This window comes from Sciurus vulgaris, assembly GCF_902686455.1.
Source record: "Sciurus vulgaris genome assembly, chromosome: 3".
In the NCBI taxonomy this organism is placed as follows: Eukaryota; Metazoa; Chordata; class Mammalia; order Rodentia; family Sciuridae; genus Sciurus; species Sciurus vulgaris.
Window position 1 is genome coordinate 18,480,859 of NC_136463.1, and position 21,921 is coordinate 18,502,779.

The following is a 21,921-nucleotide window of genomic DNA, read 5'->3' on the forward strand; positions in this document are numbered from 1 at the left end:
GGGTTCATTTTATGGCATGTAATTTTTAACAACTTAAAAGCAGACAGCCTCTGTCTTCTTTCTCAATAGAAAAGCAAGAGCTGGATCTCTGAAGATGACTTCTACCGGCCTACCCAGGAGCAAGCCCCGGAGGGCACCCCAGATTGCTCTACAGCTGCTTCTCGAGGGACTCCAGAGTCAAGGCCTGCTCTCTGCAGGCATTTTTCTCAAGGACCGAGAAAGAGCTCCTCCCTGGGGGCATTAGACAAAGCATGTGTGCCTTCCCCAGGAAGCAGGAAAGCCAGGGCAGCACCAGCGCAGGAGCATAAGAACTTCCGGGTGGTGCACCGCAGGCAGATGGGTAGGTGGCTTGGCAGGGACCATGCAATAAAATCGTGTTTGCCATTATCCAATGGGTGGTGTGTTCTCCCAGAAAAAACCTCATCTCAGAATGTAATAAGAGGCATACTCATGCTTAGTAATTCAGGAGAGCATTTCAGGAAAAGTGCTGTATTCTCTTATAAACTCTTATTAAAATAGTGTTCAAATCTATCTACAGAGAATTAAAATATTGCTTCATATGTTGAAGCAAAAATATGCTCCCTGAAATTGCACTATCAAATCAAGAATTAGAGGACTCTTGATTCCTTCTGTGGCTCAGAGCACCTTGTGCCTTGGGGCCTGGGGCCCAGGTGTCCTAACGGCTCCTTCTAAAGGCCTTATTTTAGATGGTTCATTTAACAGCGCTGGTGAGCTTCATCAGATCTGTTCGTTTCTGTCCTCCGTGTGGTATTTACGGTGAAGCCAGCTCTATCTCTACACCCTGTGAAATTCCAGAAAGCATTAAATAACCATAACCTAATTTTCCTCAAAATGGGTTCCTTTTATAACAAACAAAACAAGGGGGCCCTGGCATCTGTCTCTCCTCATTTTCTTTTTGCAGTGACATGGTTGAGAATTCTGTCAGGTCCATGGGGCTTTGAGTGAGTAGAGCTGTGGTCTCCTTGTTGGCTTCTTTTGGATTTGGTCCACATGCTGGCTGTGGTCTCTCACCATGCCTGAGAAGGTGTGTGGGTTTTGTTTTGTTTTGTTGTAGATGGATACAATATCTTTATTTTATTTATTTTTATGTGGTGCTGAGGATCGAACCCAGTGCCTCACACATGCTAGGCGCGCGCTCTACCCCTGAGCCCCAGCCCCAGTCCCTGAAGTGCACTTCTTAGGCTATCCAGAGGGGTCAGGAAACCCCACACAGTACAAATCTCTAAGGTTAGTCCAGGCTGGAGGAGAGAGAATTAGGAGTCTTATGGACCCCTCGTTGGTGGCAGACTCCAGGGGAGCAAGGGCATTGAGCAGTGTCAGGCACCAGCCTTCTCTCCTTTGTTCATGGAGCAGGTATTTACTGGGTATCTCTGATGTGGCAGGCAGTGTTCTAGGTGTGGAGGACACAGCAGGAAGCCGAGTAGTGTCCTTACTTTCATGGGACTTGTGTTCTGGCACAGGGGTCCAGGAAATAAGAAAATGACAAATAATCATAGAGTATGATCAGGTGGTAGTAAAAACCCTGGAAAATAAGGAGTCAAGGCAGTGCCAAGCTAGAGGGTGGCCAAGGCACCCTCACAAATAAGGGGACGTGAGGACGTGGGAAAGGAAGGAGGGAGGGAGGCATGCGGTGGTCTGTGTGTTTCACTCAATGAGAAAAATGCAAATCTTGTGCCAAGAACATGCCTGACATGTCCAGGGGACAGTCGTGACCAGAGCGATTGGAGCAGAGCGGAGGAGGGGTGATAAGAGATAAGGTCAGTGGGATGGAGGCCTATGGCCCACGAAGGGTGGTTAGGCCTTTGTTCTGGGGCGGGATGGCAGAGGGACATGCTCTGGCTTATCTTTTAAACTAATCATTCCAGCTCCTATACCAAAGGACAGCAGGGGAAGAAAGACCAATTAGGGGACTGTCATAATTCAAGAGAGAGATGACAGTGGCCTCACCTGTGTGGTAGTGGAGGTGGGGGAGGAGCCGGGGACTATTAAATAAGAAAACAAAGAAAATCTGGGATACCTCCAAGGTTTTTAGCCCAAGAAACTGGAAGGATGAAGTTTTCCACTTTATGAGATAAGGAACATTAGGGAAGAAGCAGTTTTGCAGCTCGAGAATTAGGAATTCATTTTTGGACACATGAACTTTGAGATGCCTATTAGACATATGTGGAATGGATGTATTAAAGTTCACGGGTGAGGACCAGGCTAGAGGAAAAGAGTTGGGGTCTGTTGGCATAAAGCCCTGAGAGCAGGTAAGCTCAGCCAGGGAGTGGGTGTCCACAGAGCAGACGGGGACTCAGGGCTGAGCCCTGGAGCGCTCCAGCCTTGAAAGGTCAGGGAACCAAGGACCCCAAAGGGCAGGGGAGGCTTCCAGGGAGCCTTCAGGTTTGGCAACAAGGAGGGCATTGGTGGCCTTCCCAGGAGCAGTTTCAGTGAAGTGAGGAGTCAGAAATCTAATTGGGGCAGGTTCAAGAAGGAATGGGAGCAGGAATAGAGACAGAGATGCCAATATTTCTTAAGCAGTTTTTCTGCAAAAAGGACCAAGAAACAAAGTAGTAATTAGAGATGTGAGTTGAGGCGAGAGATTTTAAAAATGGGAGAAATTACAGCATTCTGTGTGCCAGCAGGCCTGATCCAGTAGAGAAGGGAGGAAAGCACAACACAGGAGAGAGAATTGCTGGAAAGATGTCCTTGGCCTTGCGTGGATGGGGGGAGGGGTTGGCCTCACATAGAAGCACAGCCCTGGTGACAGGAGGGAAGGCTGACTGTGGGCCCAGATGCTGGAGTGCATCGAGCACATTCATCTCAGTGAAGTGCAGGAAGGGAGGTCAAAGCCGAGGGAGGACTGGCCAAGGTGCTCAAAAAATCTTCCCGTCTGGCTTTCAGAATCTCATCTGGTAGCAGCCCACGGCCGGCTGTGTTCTGGGGACTTCCACTGTGGCCCGTACTCTAAAGTGCCTCTTTGTGCTTTCAGGGCTGTCCAACCCGTTCCGGGGCCTCATGAAGCTGGGCACGGTGGCTCGGCGAGGGGCCATGGGCATCTGGAAGGAGCTCTTCTGCGAGCTCTCCCCGCTGGAGCTTCGCCTCTACCTGAGCGATGAGGAGCGCACCTGTGTGGAGAGCTGCTCCCTGCTGCGCTGTGAGGCTGTGGGGCCGGCCCACAGTGACGGGCGCTTTGAGCTGGTCTTCTCTGGCAAGAAGCTGGCACTGCGTGCCTCCTCTCAGGATGAGGCTGAGGACTGGCTGGACCGGGTGCGGGAGGCCCTGCAGAAGGTCCGGCCTCAGCAGGAGGACGAATGGGTGAACATCCAGTATCCAGACCAGCCTGAGGACCCCACCGAGGCTCCCCTGGGCGGCCACCTCTCTAACTCAGCCCTGCTCCCGGAGTCTATAGTCCCCCAGGGCACACAGTTTGACTGGACGTCTGCACAGGTTCCCGAGCCAGATGCTATCAAAGAGTCCCTTCTGTACCTGTATGTGGACAGGACCTGGATACCCTATATTTTTTCCCTGTCTTTGGACTCTCTTAAATGCTTCAGAGTGAAAAACAATGAAAAGATGCTAAGCGACAGCCATGGAGTGGAGACCATTCGAGACATCCTGCCAGACACAAGCCTCGGGGGCCCGGCCTTTTTCAAAATCATCACAGCCAAGGCAGTTCTGAAGCTGCAGGCAGGGAATGCGGAGGAGGCTGCCCAGTGGAGGGACCTGGTCCGCAAGGTCTTATCATCCTACTTGGAGACAGCCGAAGAGGCCGTGACGCTTGGCGGGAGTCTGGATGAAAACTGTCAGGAGGTGCTGAAGTTCGCCACCAGGGAGAACGGCTTCCTGTTGCAGTACCTGGTGGCCATCCCCACAGAGAAGGGCCTGGACTCCCAGGGCTGCTTCTGTGCAGGTGCTGACTTGACCCTCCCCACCACCCGCTCCCTGCCAGCCTTGCCCCACCTCCAGCGAGGTTCCGGTGCCTTCATCTCTCCCCTGAGCCAAAGCAACAGGGGACTTTCCATGCAACCTCTGCACCTCCCCAGGACCCACTGGGGCCAGCTGCCTGCTCGTGGGTAGCCCCTGTCTCTCCCCTCTCCTGCTGCTGTGTGGGACCTGGTTCCTGCTACTCTCTACCCTCTGTATTACCTTCTTGCTACGCTGTCATATGCTTTTACAAAAGGGTCCTGGGATCCTCCCAAAAGCAAATATTTTTGCATGTTTTTTGCAAGTCATGCTATTCCATGCTGTCCAGTAGAACTTTCAGTGATTATAAAAGAGTTCTAGATCTGGGCTGTCCAGTGTGGTAGCTGTGAGCCACCTGTGCTTAAAATGTGGCTAGTGTGCCTAAGGAACTGCATATTCCATTTAAATTCACTTAAAGAGGCACCTGTGGTTTGTGGCCACTATCTCAGGCAGACAACTCTGTGTGTGATTCTGCAATTTGGTTTTTTCTCCTTAGTAATACATTATGGGTATTATTTTACATCACTGCATCTGCTATGTCATTATCATCATTGTGTGGGGCACTGAGCCAGATGCTTTATTTGGATTATTTCATTTAATAGAGACAGGGACTGCTGTTCTGTTTATAGGTGAGGAAGCTGAGGCCCAGAGCTGGTAAGTGCCTCATCTCAGGCTCACACAGCTAGTAAGTGTGAGAGGCAAAACTGGACCTTGATGGTTGCTCCCCGGAGCCCTACTAGCACAAGCTAGTGGAGAGGACCCCAGAGGCCCTCTCTGCCCTTGAATTGTCCAAGCCTATGTGATGTCCCACTCCCCAGTGTCCAGGGGGACGTGCCAGCTGCACTGCTGCAGAAGGCCACAGCAAGAAGTTGAGTTCCAGTTTCAGAGCTGTCCTGATGGGGTGGAGCCTGTGGGACCAGAGGGGAAAGCCTGCTTCAAATGTCTGGAAGGAAGTGGCCTGCGGTGGCCCCCTTGGAGGATGGGAGAAGCAGGCTGAGCAGAGCTTCCTGCAGAGAACACCAGCAAGCAGCCCCGCCACCCCAGAACTCCTGCTTCTTTATCTCTTTGGCCCAAGGGGCCGGGACTCTAGCACTCGAGGGGAGACTTCCCACCAGTGAAGTCAGCACTGGCACAGAGAACAGCTGTCCCCATGGCTGTCACCTGCCAGCCAGGACTGTGAAACCCAGGAGTTCCTGCTTCCTTCCCACCCTGCGGCACAGCCCAGCAGCCAGGCAGACACCAGTGCACACTGTGTTGTATTTCAGTTTGCAGGTCACTTTCAGAACCCAATCTCATTATGACTTTGTAATATCCCCACAAAATAGCAAGTACCAGCTGATTTTTATAGACACTGAACTGGGATCTTGAGAAAATTAGGTGAAGGTGAGGGTGAGGCAGCTGCTGAGCAGGAGATCCTGCACTTTGGTCCAGGCCAAAGAGACACTTTCTCCTGCCCCTGTGGGAGGCAGAGCACATGTTTAGCATTTGAGCCAGCCGTAGCTTTTGCCCTGGCCACACCCCACTCCCACTGTCCCTTGAGATTTTCAACCAAGGGACTGAAACTGGCTCTACCCCTCTGTTCTGAAATAATGGGCTACTCAGGGTTCAGGCTGGCCCCAGGAAATGTCCAGGCCACCCTGCCTCCTTTTAGTGTCCCCATCCACTCCTGTGGCCAGCCCCCTTTCCTCAGCTCCTTCTCTGCTGGCCAGGCCCTGACTTGGTTGCTTGCACTAACAGGCCCCAGTAGAGGGGTGGATGGAGAGGAGGTTGGTGTTGGGGAGCAAGCAGTGGAGCCATGGGACGAAGGAAGAGAGCTCAGCCTTTGGGACCAACCAAGCCCAAACTTGAGTTCCATGTGTAAATTAGTTGTGATGTAACCAGACAGATTTCTTCATCAACTTTTTTTTTTTTTTTTTTTTTTTGGTCTGGGGGAGTAAGTGGGGATTGAACCAGGGGCACTCAACCACTGAGCCACATCCCCAGCCCTATTTTGTATTTTATTTAGAGACGGGGTCTCACTGAGTTGCTTAGGACCTTGCTAAATTGCTGAGGCTGGCTTTGAATTCATGATCCTTCTGCCTCAGTCTCCAGAGTCACTGGGATTACAGGCATGCACCACTGCATCTGGCTAAGCATCATCTTCTTAAGCTATAAAATGGTGATGATAATTCATGCAGTGTGTTATTGTATTAATAGTGTTAATCATTAGTGGTGGAAATATGAGTGAGTTATTTTTACCTTTGTACTCTCCTTTTAAAAAATACTAACTAGCAGGCCCTTCCCGCCATAGTAGCTTCTGTTACCTAGAGCTGACCCTGGCCCCTCTGCTCACTCACCCATGCCTATCTCCCCAGGCTGCTCCCGGCAGATTGGCTTCTCCTTTGTGAGACCCAAACTCTGTGCCTTCTCTGGCCTCTATTACTGTGACATCTGCCACCAAGATGATGCTTCAGTGATTCCAGCCAGGATCATCCACAACTGGGACCTCACTAAGCGCCCGGTAAGTCTCAGGCCTAGTGAGTCCTGGTCACACAGGGCTGCTGAATGACCGAGGAATATTCTTCCCTTTTTGTTGCTGCTGTTTGTTTGTTTGAAGTGATTTGGCTCTGGGGAGCAGGATCGCTCATTTAAGACCTGTGATGTGGGGAGGACCAAGAAAAAAGCTTGGGGCCTATCTGTAGCCCCTGAACAGAGCTCTGTGAACACCTGCCTGGGTCCCCAGGTAGACATCTGAGGACGGTTCTCTGCAGCTTCCAAGGAACAGACAAAACTAAGGCACCAGCAACTAGGTAGGCAGGCAGGTAGGCAGGTGGGTAGAGAAGAAGGACAGGATAGGATAGATCAGATATATTAACGGACATGTGGATGGTAGTTGGGTGGGTGGGTGGATTGTTGGATAAGTGAATGCTCAGGCCACACCCCTTAGAGCAGTTCAGCCTTAGCTTTGCCAAACCTGAGGACTCCAGGTGACTACACTTACACTGCCAGCCCTGCGTGGCCTACTTATTTCACATTTTTGAAAGTGTGCTTTTTCTGTATTATAAAGGTAATACATGGTTATTGTTCAACTTAAAACTTACAGAAAAGCCCAAAGACAAATCAAAATTGTGTGTCATTACCCAGAGATACTCACTACGGGTATTCTGGGGTGCAGTCTTTCCTGGGCATTAATTTACATACACATCTATTTTTTGTGACATTGGGATCATCTTGGACTCGTCCTGCTTTATCACAGGCATTATTCACTTAATATTATATCTTGGGTACTTTTTATGTCCACCAGATGCTTCTGAACAACATATATTCTTTTTTTTCTTTTTTGAACAAAATATATTCTATGATCTTTCAGATTGTCCTCTTCTCTAACTGGGCTTAGTCTCTCTCTCTCCTTCCTCCCTCCTTCCACTCCTCCCTCCCCTCCACTGGGGATTGAACCCAGGGGTGTTTAACCACTGAGCCACATTCCCAGCCCTTTTGTTTTTTTTTAATTTTCAATTTTTTAATTTTGTTTTTTAGTTGTAGATGGTCACAATACCTTTATTTTATTTATTTATTTATCTATATGTGATGCTGAGAATCAAACCCAGCGCCTCACACAGGCTAGGCAAGCCCTCTACCACTGAGCTACAACCCCAGCCCTAATTTTTTGAGACAGGTTCTCACTAATTTGCTTAGGGCCTCACTGAGTTGCTGAGGCTGCCTCAACCTCCTAAGCCATTAGGATTATGGCCATGCACCACCACCACCCAGCACTTAGCCACTTTTCTAACTGTGTTATCATGAGCAAATTAGCTTCAGATCCCTCATCTTTTAAGGTTTTTGGTTCGTTTGTTTTTCTTTTATTAAGGAGGTTTAATAAAAGCGTATGTCTCAGGCTGGGCATGGCAGCGGCAATTCTGTAATCCCAGTGGGTCTGGAGGCTGAGGCAGGAGGATTGTGAGTCCAAAGCCAGTCTCAGCAACTTAGTGAGGTCCAAAGCAATTCAGTGAGGCCCTGTCTCAAATATATGTACAACCAGAGAAACAACAGTTGTACCCCATTTGTGTACAATGAATCAAAATAAATAAATTTTTAAAAATCAAATATAAAAAAGGGCTGGGGATGTGGCTCAGTGTTTAAGTGTCCCTGGGTTTAATCCCTGGTAGCCCCCCCCCCACAAAAAAAATAGTGTATTGTCTTGTGTCCATTGTGAAGCCTGTGGCAGTATATGCCTGTCACTTATAACAGTGCCTTGCAACACTGCCCTTTCCCTCCTCTGAGGCCAGTCACACCTCTTATCCCTGATTCACTTGTTCAGAGTCTGCCTCAAGACCACCCGTCTATCCACCACCTGTTCACCCATCCATCCATCCATTCACAAATCCATTAGTAACTCTACCCTGTCCTGCCCTACCCTATCCTATCCTGTTCCATCCTATCCCATTATCCCATGCATCCTCTCCTTTCAAATCTGCCTTCATCCCAAAGACAAAGATTTCTACTCAGATAGACACAGAAATACAAGGAAGCAGTTGTTTGCTTCTCTTGAGGCCCAGGACCTGCAGGCTGCACAGTCTTGGCTTGAGGATGTGTCCTCAGAGCGCAAGTAAATTCCACTCTCCTGGGAGGGGAAACCCCAAAGGTAATTTCACTTTGGCCGTTCTGTTGTCCACCCATCGCCACCCCTGCCTCGGTAATATTTAACTACACACAGAAAACTAACCCTCAGAATCACCAGGAACGCAAGGAACCTTTGACAGTGAGCACACTCCCTCTTCCCCAGATCCTGATACTTCTGTCGGACCGCTCCTTACTCACTGCTGGAATCCTGTGCTCTTCCTTCTCCCTAGGAAACTGCAATACTTTTCTAGGCTTATCTGAGATCAGGAAGTATCCAGCTCTCTGTCAAAGATCAATAACCTAGGGCTGGGGAGATAGCTCAGTCGGTAGAGTGCTTGCCTTGCAAGCACAAGGCCCTGGGTTTGATCCCCAGCACTGAAAAAAAAAAAAAAAAATCAGTAACCTGAGAGAGACAAGAAAATTCAAAACAGAAAGTGGCTGGCCCAGGGCTTTGGGACCTTATTGTTTGTTCTTTGCTCTGGCTGACCCACTTGTGCTGAGGTCCAGCTGGCACTTGGCAGGATGTCAGCCTCAGACTGGGGTTTTTGCTTTTGTCTTTCTCCTCCACGCCCACAGGACAGGGACAGTCCCTGGGGAGCACAAGGTCCCTGCTGGTCTGTAGCACTGGGCAGTGTTTGGCACTCATTCCTATGTGTATTTCATCTGAGCCTCACTCAAGGCCAGAGGCTTTTGTGGGGAGAGCTGAGCCAGGGCTGGAGAACAGCAATTTCACCCAAGTCACCAGGGTTTTGCCATTGGGCTGCCCTTGGGCTGGGAGACTGGTACCTCAGGGCTCTAGGACATGGGAAAAGGAGTTGTTCATGGCAACGGGAGAAGAGAGCTGCTGGTGGAGCTGGGAGACAAGAGACCAGAGGTCTCCCCAGCTCCCAGATATAGGACCAATTCTCCTGAAGACCCCATTACATTCTCTGACCCTCAAAGGGACAAATGGACCATGGTAGGCTCCTACACAGCTGCTGACAAAAGGTCACATTTACTGAGGATGAGCTCTGTGCCAGGCCCTGTGCCAAACACATGGAATATCTCTTAAGCTAAACTCAAAATAATCTGCCAGGCATGGTGCCATATACCTGTAATACTGACAACTTGGGAGGCTGGGGCAGCAGGATCCCAAGTTCAAGGCCAGCTTGGCAACTTAGCAAGACCCTGTCTCAAAATAAAAGAAAGGGGGCTGGATGTAGCTCAGTGGTAGAGCACTTGCCTAGTGAGGCCCTGGGTTCAATTCCCAGGACTGCCAAATAAATAGTCTCCTGAGGTCGGTGCTTTGATTTTCCTCCAGTCGGCCCCAGCTCCTTAGCATGCCACAGGAGTTCAGAAACAACCTGGTGGTCAGAAACAAGGCTGCAGCTTAGACCTGGGCTCCACTTTCCATCGGCAGGTCAGATAAACCACTTTAGCTTTCTGAGCCTCAGTTTCCTCATCTATAGAATGGGAATGATGCCACTTCTCCCCACAGGTTATTCTGTGGATGAAGAGAGGATATGGTCAAGGCCCCTGACCCTATGTCTGGCTAATAGTAGGTGCACAATTGTTGGCATTAGTATTAGGGCCAGGGTCCTGAGTGGAACCTTCAGTTGAGAGTTCTCCATCTGTTGAGAGATTGACCACTCAGCTCTATGGAGTCACAGGGGAGTCCTAGTGGTTGCTGCTGGCAAGAGCCCAGGGCATAGGGGGAACCTTGTTAAGCTGTGTCTGCTCTGTGGTTTCCTGTGGCTAGAGCTGCCCCACCAGTCACCTGGTTCCTGAGTCAGGGCCCAGAGGGGAGCACCTGTTTCCTACAGGCAGGAAAAGGGAGCTGGGCGGACAGGAAAGAGTGAGGAAGGTCTGTGAGGCCCAGGGGAGGGGGCCTCATCCAGAGTGACTTCCCACATCTTGTCATGGTTGGGAGGGGGCAACATGGGTGTCATTAGAGGGACAGCTGGTTTGGGAGTCACACTGACATTTCTGAGCTGTGTGCTCTTGGCTAAGTAGGAAAGTGAGCCTCAGTTTCCTCGTCTGTAAAATGGAGATAGCACTGCATCCCTTGGAGAGAGCTGCAGGGCAGGTGAGAGTCGGGCAATGCAGCGCTCAGCCCGAAGGTGCTTGCTAACAGCCGGCCCTTCCGTGGTGCCCCCAGGTCTGTCGGCAGGCCCTGAAGTTTCTGGCGCAGATCCGGACCCAGCCCCTGGTCAACCTGCAGCTGGTGAACGCCTCACTGTATGAGCATGTGGAGCAGATGCGCCTCATTGGCAGGAGCCGGGAGCAGCTGAAGCTTCTCGGGGATTACCTGGGCCTGTGTCGAAGTGGTGCCCTGAAGGAGCTGAGCAAGAGGTGAGTTCCTCCCGCATGCAGAGGCCAGCACACTCTGGGCCAGTGCCCTGGCAAGGCATCCCCTTGAGCAGTGCCAGGGCTGGGCAGAGAACTTCCCATTAGGCTTGCAGAATCATCACATCCTTCAGCGAGGTTTTGCTTTGTTTTCATTTTTTTTTTTTTTTTAGTTGTAGATGGACAGCATGCCTTCATTTTATTTGTTTATTTTTATGTGGTGCTGAGGATCAAACCCAGTGCCTTACTTGGGCTAGGCAAGCACCCAGCCACTGAGCTACAGCCCCAGCCCCTCAGGGGTGGTTTTTGTTCATGTATTTATTTATTCATGAACAAATTGATTACTTGGGAGGCTGAGAATGAGGATTATAAATTCAAGGCCAGCCTGTGCAATTTAGTGAGACCCTGTCTCATAAAATAAAAAGAACTGGGGATGTAGCTCAGTGGTAGAGCACCCCTGTGTTCAATCCCCAGTACCACCAAAAAAAAAAATATATAAATATATATATATGCACACACACACACATACACACATATAAATACATATTTATATTTGTATATACCTATATGTGTATATATATATGTGTGTGTGTAATTTATGTATTGCTAACATACCCAAGCACCTGGCAAGGTGTACAGGGAAGATGCTGAGTAGGATAGACCCAGGTTCTCCCCTCTGAAAGCCTCTGATCTAGGAGGGAAGGCAATGAGCCAACCAGCAACTCCAACCGGGTCAGTGGGGTGAGGGGAAGGATGCCTGGAAACTCAAGTGATTAGGGGAGGGAAGTCCCAGTGGGGAAGACTTCCTGGAGGAAATGACTCCCAAGGTGAGACCTGAAAAGTAAGTAGGAGGTAGAAGAGGGGAAGAGTGTTCCAGAAAGAGTAATAGCAGGTGCAGGCCCCAGAGGAAGGCACTGTACACAGAAAGCACAGGGAGAACATTGTCTGGAGTAGAAAGGGAGGCAGGAAGTGTGACGAGAGGCAGGCCAGGGACACACGCTAGCCCAGTGATGACAACTGTGCTCCCTGTCTCCTCCCTGCTAGCCCGTGCTCCCTCCCTCCACTGTTTGCTGCTGCTGTCCATGGCAGCATCCTCTGAGAGTGTGTGATCAGCCGCACCCCCAGGCAGCCCTTCCAAGAAGCTCCTGGGTACCCAGGGCCTGGAGGCCTTTGGTTCCCAGGGGTGGAAGGTGACTGCAGGCTCAGGATAGACTTAGCCTCCCTGCCTGTCAGAAACCTCTGCTAGCCCAGCATGGGCTTCGTGTTCACCTTTGCTGGGTCTCTGAAATCAGAGTAATTCATTTCTTTACAAAGTTAGTCAATTTGAAAGGGGTGTTTATAATAAAAGGGAATGAAGCAGAACATCTGTATCAGCTCATCAAATTCCACCATCTGCTCCCAGACCTCACTGTTAGCACATGGGAAAAGAGCTTTCTCAGCACCAGGGGCATCTTGTGTTTGTTGAACTGGGGTTTAGAAAAATAGCTAGAGAAGAAAGGGCCAGGGGAAGGCTTGGCTTTCCTGGATGAGGGACCCAAGGTGGGCAGTGAGCGGAACACAGCTCACAAGGGCCCAAACAAGCTCAAGACAGCTGACTGCAAGGCCAGGGGCCAGAACTCAGAGGCCCCATGTCCTCCACTGAAGTCCTTTGGACTGCCACCAGCATGGGGCCATTGAAGGGTCTGAGCCCAGACTATCATGGTTCAGTCTGTGATAAGAGACCACTCTGGCAACAGAGGATGTAAGGGCTGAGGAGAGAGTGCTGGCAAGGTGGCTGGTGTCGTTATTGACCCCAGGGTCTGGCAAGGCCTGACTATGCTGGAAGGAAGAGAAAGGAGAGGACATGGGCAGGACATGGGAGGAGTCAAGAGGAGCGGCCCCTTGCCAATGGCAACAGACTGGTGGGTCTCCTTAGAGAAAGGTGTCCTCTCTCAGGCCTGGGACGTGTCTCTAAAAAAGCATTTTCAGGACTTTGGGAAGGAACCATCGAATAAATGCTCACAGGGATGGCCCTACCAGACCTGGTGGCTCCTACCAATAGCTGAGTAGGGGTAAACAGAGGAGGAAGAGGGGTCAGGAAGCAGGTAGCACCCAGGATGCCTACCTGAGACCTGCAGATCATCCAGCCTTGCCAGGGCCCTTTTTTGTCCCATCATTGCATAAGTTACAGGAGTTGAGAAGTAACCTTCTCCAGCTTCCACTGTCTCCCAGAAAGCCCCGAAGTTCTCTCTGGTCCCTTCTCCAGGCTATCAGCCTCACAGCAGAAGACTGAGAGGGGGTCTCTCCATTGTGTGGATGAGAAACCGAGGCCCGGAGGAGGCCAGGGTTTGCTCCAGTGCCCAGGCCTTCCTCTCCTGGAGGCCAGTGGTACCTCTTTCTCTCTGGCCTTGACAGAGCATTGCAGAGAAATCAGTTGTAGAACCTTACTGAGAGTGTGACAGGCCCAGGGAACGGTGACTCTCAGATCAAGCTCTAGGCCCGACTGGCTCCCGGGGCTTCCAAGATGACAGGGACCTCTCCATCCAAGTCAGCCCCACCCTTCCTTCCAGCTTGGAGCCAGCCTGTGTGCCTCTCTCCCACCATGTTTTCCTGGTGATAAATGGCAGCTTCCTGTTCCCAGAAAGCTGGAAGTTTACTAAGGAAACCAGCATGGTAAACTGAGTGGCAAGTTGGCAGCGTCCTCACCCCACATGGCACAGTGTGGCTTGCCTGTATGTTTGTTGCCCTCTCCATTGCACATTGGGCTCCCCTGAACCACAGCTAAGGCCATTGGATGGGGTAGGCCAAGCCCCCGTTCCCGATGCCTGACACCATCTGCTCCAGATATCCGGGGCATCCTGGTGCAGGTTCCCAGGCTTCCTCTGACTTGCTAATCCCCTCCCCAGGACCTGCACAGGCACATGAGCAAGGCCAGTTAGGGATCTGTGCCAGGGATTTTTTGCAGGCACTTCCTCTCCATCCTTCAGGATGTGACCCAGAGTCTCTGCTATTGGTATGGTGGGAACCAAAACAGGGTTGGTGGCTAAGCCCTTGTCCTCCACTCCGCTCCCCTCTGAAACGATCTACTATGCTTAGAACATGTCTCAGTTCCTTTCATGTAGCACTGAAACCAGATACTGGAATGTCTGTCCTTCAGGTAGACCAGGAGCTGCCAGAGGGCAGTGGCTACATCTATGCATTTCTGTCCTCAGCAGGGTCCCTGGTATGTAATGGTGGTAGTGTCTCAGTGGAATGGAGAAGGATGCCGGCTCTAAGAGCCAGATACCTGCATTCAAGCTCCCGTTCTGACTCTTACTAAGCATGTGACCCCAGGCATGTTATTTAAGCTCTCTGCATTTGCCCATTTTCTCAAAATGGGAGTTGCAACAGGCCCAGCCCTGCAGCGTTTTTGAGGGGATAGATCAGTGACTGAGTGTAAGGTCTCAGCCAGCTCCTGGTACTGGCTGTCAGCTTTCATCATCCTCATCCTCATCATTATTAATTATGTGTTCACTATGTGCTTCACTATGTGCTGGCACTGTGCCAAGTGCTCTAAATACATTATTTAATCCTCAAAAACAGTTCCACTTCTCAGAGGACACCTGAGGTTCAGAGAGATTAAGTAACTTGCCCAAGGTTGCAGCAGCTGGTTAGTTTACCTGGGAGGCCACGGCAAGTCCCGTTCAGCTGACTTGTGCTCTTAGCCCTGCCTGGCAAGGCGGGAGGTTATGGCTGGTTAGCAGTGCTGAGGGAAGGAAGACAGACAGCGAAGGGTGCTCCTCCTCCCAAGTCCTTCTGAGGAAGCTCTTGTATTTTCTTTGCAGGCTCAACCACAGGAATTATCTCTTGGAGTCTCCCCACAAGTTCAGCGTTGCTGACCTCCAGCAGGTGAACATGTCCAGCTCCCCCCAGACCTCTTTAGAGGGGTCTCATTCCTGGAGAAATCAGAAAGAGAAATGGAAGAGGAATACCTCAGATTACTGAGACCAGATAGCAGTCTTCAGCGTTTTCACACTTCAGAATGGGCCTCCCTGCTGCCCCAGTGCATCCTGGGCAGTGACAGGCCCCCGAAGTTCCCTGGAGTAATCAGGCACTCCAGCAGACCCAGAATCCTGGGTTGAAGGTTTAGAACACTGCCTTCCTCAAGAGTAGATTTGGTCTCATCTGTAAATCCAGTAACTCCCAGTGACCTCAGGTGCAGCCTGATTTGGGGCGGTCTCCTTGCCCATATGGGAGGCAGTACCTCCCAGCAGGGAGCCTGGTGCCGCAGTGCATCTCCTGAGGCCAGGCCTGTGCTTATCCCTGCAGATCGCAGACGGGGTGTACGAAGGGTTCCTCAAGGCCCTGATCGAGTTTGCCTCCCAGCACGTCTACCACTGTGACCTGTGCACGCAGCGGGGCTTCATCTGCCAGATCTGCCACCACCATGACATCATCTTCCCCTTTGAGTTTGACACCACAGTCAGGTATGCAGAACACCCACAGCTCACACAACACCCCAGGGAGCAGACCTAGCTTTGTCACTCAGGAGGCGTGAACATCCACTCTGTGCCCATGCCCAGGCGGCACAGTGGTCTGGAGCAGCCCATGTCTGGGGCTCACGTGGCTCTCCTCCTGTACTGAGCATCCATGGCCCTAGAGAAGAGGAGGCTGCTGGCTCCAGGAGGGAACCCCACCTCAGTCTGCGTCTGAGCTAAGGAGGGACTGAACAAGCTCTGGCCCTCGCCCTGAAGCCCTGGCACAAGGCCTGGCTCACAGTGTGGGTGGCACCTGCCACTGTAGTGATTGTTCTTGTCCCCAGTCGTTGCTCATTATCGGAAGCCTCTGAAGGGAAAATTCACCCAGACATTCTTCCCTCATCCCATGGAGAGTGGAAAACTGCCCCAGTGGACACTTTCCTCCACTTCCAGCAGGTCCACCCCAGCCAGGACCAGCCCTGCGTGGGCCTGGCACTGTTTTTCAAACTCTATTTTTAAAGATAGGCAAGAAATCACTTAGGGACACTCAAGCAGCACTTGTGAGAAATGAGGTGGGTGGGGAATCTCAGTGGGCCAGCATGGCTGTGGATCTCCTCTCTGAAGCAGGCAGGTGGGGCTGCCGAGCACACACAGCCTCACTATGGGTTCTGACCAGAGCCCTAGCCAGCCCCCACCCCAGGCAGCCTCCAGCCAACTGGCACAAACTGCGCACGTGCTCTCTCCCCAGGTGTGCTGAGTGCAAGACGGTCTTCCACCTGAGCTGCCAGGCTGTGGTGAAGAAAGGCTGCCCCCGCTGTGCCCGCCGGCGCAAATACCAGGAACAGAGCACTCTGACCTAGGCCGATCTCCTGCCGGCCATCCCAGCCGGGGTGCCATCAGCCCAGGCTCCTCTTGGTGTCACAGCTGTCTCCCCTTGTCAGGAAGACCCTCAGGTGTGACTAGAGCACGGGCCTCCCAGAGAAAGCCAGGAAGCCCAATGACACCCCATGGCCTCCCACCACCCTCTGTCCCAGGAGCAGGGACAAGAGGGCTGAAGGAGGTCCTTCACCGGGCTGGGCTCACCTCACTGTCACACCTCCATTAGGGCTGTTCAGACACTGTGGAATGAGACTTGGGGGACATTTTCAATTCCACATTCCTGATTAAAAGGTCTAGTTTTTTAAGGTGGGTTTTTTCCCCTTCATATGTCAACAGAAAATATTTTTTTATTCTTGACCCTACACAAGTCACCCAAGAAATCCAGGCCTTCTCACCCTGGCAGATGTGCAGTAGCCACTTAGGCCTGGCCCGAAGGCAGGCAGACAGCCTGTCTGTGGACCAGGTGCCTTTCCTTCGTCCTTACTGGCACTTGCTTGCTCACAGCTCGAGTGCCATGTGCCAAACTGCTTCCAGCAGGACAAGGTCAGTCCTGAGGACCATGTCCTTCCTCTCCCACCTCATCTTGTCTTCCTATCCCCGTGCTCCTCACCTGGAAGGCCCTCCCTTTCTCAGCGCCAGAGCCCCCGCCTCTTCTCTAGTCTGGGGTCATTGTGCAGAAGGGAAATGACTCAAAACCAGCACTGTCAGCACTTTGAGCCTTCCTCGGTTGGGGGAAGGCCTTCATCTTGCCCACCCTCATCCCACCCACCTTACTCCTCCACAGATGGGCAGGACCTGCCTCAAACTGACTCAGGGTCACACCCCTGCCTGACTGACCCCTGAGCAGGCTGAACCCCAGAGAGGGCAGTGAGCCAAGGGCAGGGGCTGCCTCAGGTGTCATGACTGCCGAGCCCCACCCTGTGGAGAAGTGACCCTGTCCTTCCACTGCCGAACTGTGCAGGGACATGCAGAGAAGCTATCCTGTGGATGCCTCTGCAGCCTCAGTCTTACAAAGCCATGAGTTCCCAAAGCTGCCCTGGACTTGCCCAGCAAGGGGCCGCCAGCGCCTGGAGAATTTCCTTGAAACAGATTCGCTTTTTTAAGGGGGTCCGGGGGCTGGATGGGAGCCTGGAGTTTCCCTCGAGGCATGTCTAGGTCCTTGAGGTTTGGGGAGTGTGGGTGTAGTCTCTGCTGCCTTCCCGTCCTCTTCTGGACCCAGCGGGCTCCTCTCACTGTCTCACCTGCCCTCAGCTTGGAGTTAGAGGCCTCAGGTGGAGATGTACCTGTCACTGTCAAGGTGAGCCTTCCCCCATCCTCCCTGGAGTGATAGAGCTGCTGAGTCACCCACCCAGCCCCACAGAGCTGGATGAATTGTGCAATAGAACAGAGGAGGCGGTAGGCAGGCAGCGGAGGCTGCCACACAGCTCCTGTGTCCCCATTGTGGAAGGTGGTGCACACCTGTGCTCAGAGCACCAGAGCCTCTTGAGCCAGGAAGTGTGTCCATATCCCTACCCACCCACACCCCACAGCCAGCATTAACTCTCTCCCCATCCACACGGCCTGATCAGAGCTCTCACTGCCCCAGGTCCCTGAGTGGGCAGGAGTGTGGCCTGGTGTGGGCCCTGGGCCTGGGAGTACATTCCTTATGGTGCCCTGGGAAGCAGCAGGAGTGAGGCCCTCCCTGAAGGGGCCTCCTTACCCCTGGGATTGTGTGCATTAGAGCTGCCCCCTCCTCCAGTACCAAAAAGCTGCTAATGCTGTCAGATGAGTTGACTCTGACCCCCACACCTCCAGTGGAAAGCTGAGGTGATCCTCAGTAGTACCCACACTATTCTTAAAATGTTATTTTATGCAATAAACTGTTTCTAGAAAGTAGGGCTCTGGCCCTAGATTTTGCAATGTATTGAAGGAAGTGCTGCTGTGTGATTTTTGAGTGATTTTGCAGTAAAGACCTGATCTTTCTAATCACTGTCTGACTTCTGAATCCTAACTCAACCATGGGAGGTAGGGGGACCAGTCATCATAACCATTGGATGGGCCCCCCACTCTCCTGTTAGACCCTGGGCACAGGGAGGTTTCCAGGTCAGTGAAGGACACTTGGAGGCAGGCAACTCGTGTTCCAGGCATGGCCATGGAGAAGAGGGCCTGTGACAACAGTGTTCCATCCCACCCTTCATGCCCAGGAGTCAGGGTCCCCTGGGGTGGGATTTCAGGGACTTTGGGAGGTTCGCTCATACACTTGTCTATGGCAACTGAAGCGAACTCCCCCATGGCTTCTTTTCTTGCGCCTTAAATGTCAACACACAGCCCCTTCACACTGATCACCGGACACCTCAGGAATACAGGAGAAATAAAGCAGTGTGAAAGGGGTGGGTGGGAGGGGAACAGGTGGCTTGAGCAGAGCCCTGAAATCATGAATTTTGGATTTAGGGCTCAAAGTGACTTTTACTTGGTTACCATCCTTTCTCAGAAGTTTCACAACCCCTGGAGGCCCCTGTAGGGAGAAGCCCCCAACTATCCATGTAAGAACAAAAGAAGGAAACAGACTTAATTCCCCAGAAAGTCAGTTTGCAGGAAAATGGAGCAGAAAAGAATAACATTCCGGCTGGGGCGATAGCTCAGTTGGTAGAGTGCTTGCCTCGCAAGCACAAGGCCCTGGGTTCAATCCCCAGCACTGCAAAAAAAAAAAAAAAAAAAAAAAAAAAAAAGGAATAACATTCAGGTCTACAGTTTCCTGCCATTAAAGATCCCTCTCAGCCCATCATTGGCACCCTCTGCCCATCCATGAGCCCCATCTTCCCCCAAGGGTCTTCCCTCTTCCAAGGGCAGTAGATGGTAAGCCCAGAGATGCAAAGAGGAGCTGGTGTGAGGGCTGCAGGAGGCAGGCCCAGTGGAGGGCCAAGGACACGTGAGCTTGTGCTCTCCTGCCTTTGGACTCAGCCCAAAGTACCTGTAAGGCCACATGTTTCCCCTTCCTCCCCTTCTACCTAGGGAATGGGAGGTTTGGAGATTACAACCCAACCTCAAAACCCAACCCATCTCAATAAATGTAGTAATAATAACTAATGAAGTGTGTGTAGTTGCCATTGTTCTTAGTGCATCTCATTTTATCTTCCCAGCAAGCCTATGAAGTTGGCATTAACTCTCCCCAGTTTATTGGACAGAAAACTGAGATGCACACATAAAGCAATACTCCCAGTGTCTAAAGGTCAACACAGGGCAGAGTTGGGCATCAGCCTACTAGACTCCAAACAAGGAGTACAACCACTACCAGCCACACTGCCTAGCTAGGATAGGTGGGGAGGGTCCAATCCAGTCACTATTTTCTAAGCATGCAGGGCAGTGCTGAGTTTTGCTATATGCCTGCCTTCGGGGATCGCAACATGCCTCCAGAACGCAGATGCAGAGATTCTACATAGCACAAGGAGGACTCCCTGGGGGGCAACTCCTAACAGGGTCAAAGATGTGGAGGAAATGGAGTTCAAGAACAAGCATGACCAGATTCAGTTTCCAATCAAACCCTCAACTCACTTACCTGAAGCAGCCAGCTTTCAGCACAAGCACCTAGGGAGATGGCACAACTGTTCCTGCCACCCTGAGAGCTGGGATCCACGGGGGCGGCTTGCCCAAGTCGGGAGTGAGTGCAAGGCCAAGTCACAGGGGTAAGTTTGCTTTTCCCAGAGGCAGCAGATTCCAAAAGATAAGACCTCCAAGGTGGAGGACCCTGGAACTGGACTCAAGAAATCCTGGCCTTCAGAAGGTTGTTCCGAGCTTACCCTGCCAACACATTGGAGGGTGGCCCTCCTCCCCTACTAGTTGGAGGAGGGGCGTGAAGGGAGGGAAATCTGGCCAGGAGCATTTGGTGGGAGGCTGCCACCCCACTCATCCCCCGATCCTGGCCCGGCTGCCTCCTCCTCTCTGGAGACAGCCAGGTGTGGCCCAGGATTCCAGGAGGTGCACGGGGGAAGGTGTGGCGTCTCTGCTCCTGGGACACTGGCCCGGCCCAGAGGGGACAGGAAGCTAGGACACCGGGGATTGTCTCTTCCAACCGCAGCCCAGCCCCAGCCCAGGAGGAAGTTCTGCCGGGTGCTCTCCGCCGGTACCTCCCTCGTTATATTGTTGAACAGGAAACAGGGCAGCGCGGGAGCCGGGCGGTGGAGGAGGGAGCACCGGACGCCGAACCCTCTCGCGTCTGTCGGGGCAAGTGGAAGAGAAGCCAGCGGACGGACGCCCTGAGGTGCCAGGGCCAGCAGGGCTGGGCGGCGTTGGGGGGGGGGGACTGAGCAGGGGGAGGGAGGGAAGGGTGCCCCAGGTGGCCTGTCCTCACTCCAGCGCCCCGCACGGCGCGTCCCCTTCGCACAGCGCTGGGGGCTGGAGCTGAGCGAGCCCAGAGGAGGGTCCTGTCGGCCGGATCCCCTGAAGAGCAGTAGGCGAGGAGCAGCTCTCCGTTCGAGGGTGGGAGGCGACCAGACCCAGGCCCCCAGTGCCCACTCAGGCGTTAGCGCCTCTGCGGCTCCTGTCCCCCGGGCAGTACAAGCAGGGCACCTCCTGGCGACCCGTGCATTCTTGCGCTCCGGGGATCTTCCCCGCTCTACCATTCCCTCCCTTTCCGCACCCACCAGGATCCGGGAAGGAGCTGAAGCGCAGGTCCCCTTCCCACACAGCCCGAGACACTGCGCTCTGGTGGGCGTCTCTGCCCGTGGGAATCTCCCTCCTAGTTTTTCCAGGCCCGGCTGGGTTGCGGCCAGAAAGGTCTTACGGAGGGCGGAGGGGGGCCCGGAATGGGTAGTACTGGCAATCCGGTGGAAAGGGCTCGAATCTGGTGATTCAGGGTGCAAATGGCCTCGCTCGGAATGGGAACGCCCGGACGAGACAACCAGCTCCAGGAGAGCATTTCCAGAGCCGCTCACCCCGCGGCACTCAGGGGCCCGCGGACACCAAATCCCGCGGCTGGTGGAGGAGGGAGGCGGGACAGGGGCAGGTCCTTGGGCTCCCCTCACCACCCCCAGCGCCCCTTCAGACGCAGCCCTCCCGGTTCTGGCACCCCACGCATGCCTTCTCTTGTTCTGCGCCCTGTCCTCAATGCACTCCCAAAGGCCCTGGGACAGGCATTATGGATCCTCCTTGTCCTCCCAGACACAGCTGCACTGGAAATTGGGGACAGCCCTCCTGAGTGTCCCTCTTCTCCTTCCCTCCCCTTGTCAGCTCCTGCTCCGCGCAGTCTCTCCAGCCTTGCCACTGGAAGCCCCGCCCAAGGAGATGACAGTGGCCTAACCTGCAGCCCTTTGCCGGCTCCGCCCATCCAGCCCATGGGCTCCCAGAGGCCCGCCCAGCTAACGTGAGTGCTCAAGTGGGATTCAAGCGAAAGGAACCTGGGGGTGGTGGGGTCCTCCTCCAAGGGATTTGTTGGCTTAGCTCTGAACTGCTCACAGACTGCGCCCCCCTGGCCCAGTGTGCTCAGTGACTCCCTTTACACCCCTTCCCAGTCAAGGAACGTTTAAGTAAAGCAGAGTAGGAGCGCCATGGGACCCCCGTCGGAACTTGTTCCTGGGGTCTTTTGGCCTCAGCAAGAAACCGAACTCGAGACTGCTGGTCCCGGGACACCTCCGCGGGGCAGACGAAGGTGTGGTCGGTCAATGTAGGAATTTGGAGGGACCAGGCACTTCCGGTTCTTAGCTTTGATGAAGCACACAGGCAGATTTACAGTTCGGCTCTG

The 21,921-nt window shown here is 52.8% G+C and overlaps 1 protein-coding gene across 3 annotated transcripts in view; it reads left to right on the forward strand.

Annotated features, from left to right (window-relative positions):
• Positions 1–21,544, forward strand: part of PLEKHM1 (pleckstrin homology and RUN domain containing M1) — a 53,103-nt gene extending 31,559 nt beyond the window's left edge. For 2 of the 3 annotated variants that reach the window (XM_079133201.1, XM_079133202.1), the window contains exons 6-12: positions 70–340; positions 2,993–3,913; positions 6,321–6,466; positions 10,703–10,896; positions 14,694–14,757; positions 15,178–15,335; positions 16,075–16,212. In XM_079133201.1, coding sequence (XP_078989327.1) covers positions 70–340; positions 2,993–3,913; positions 6,321–6,466; positions 10,703–10,896; positions 14,694–14,757; positions 15,178–15,335; positions 16,075–16,186 — 1,866 coding nt within the window. In that variant the 3' untranslated portion in view covers positions 16,187–16,212. Of the gene's footprint in view, positions 1–69; positions 341–2,992; positions 3,914–6,320; positions 6,467–10,702; positions 10,897–14,693; positions 14,758–15,177; positions 15,336–16,074; positions 17,503–19,660; positions 20,443–21,410 lie in introns of those variants that run through there. The other variant, XR_013762758.1, reaches the window with a different exon arrangement.
• Positions 21,545–21,921: the final 377 nt, after the last annotated feature.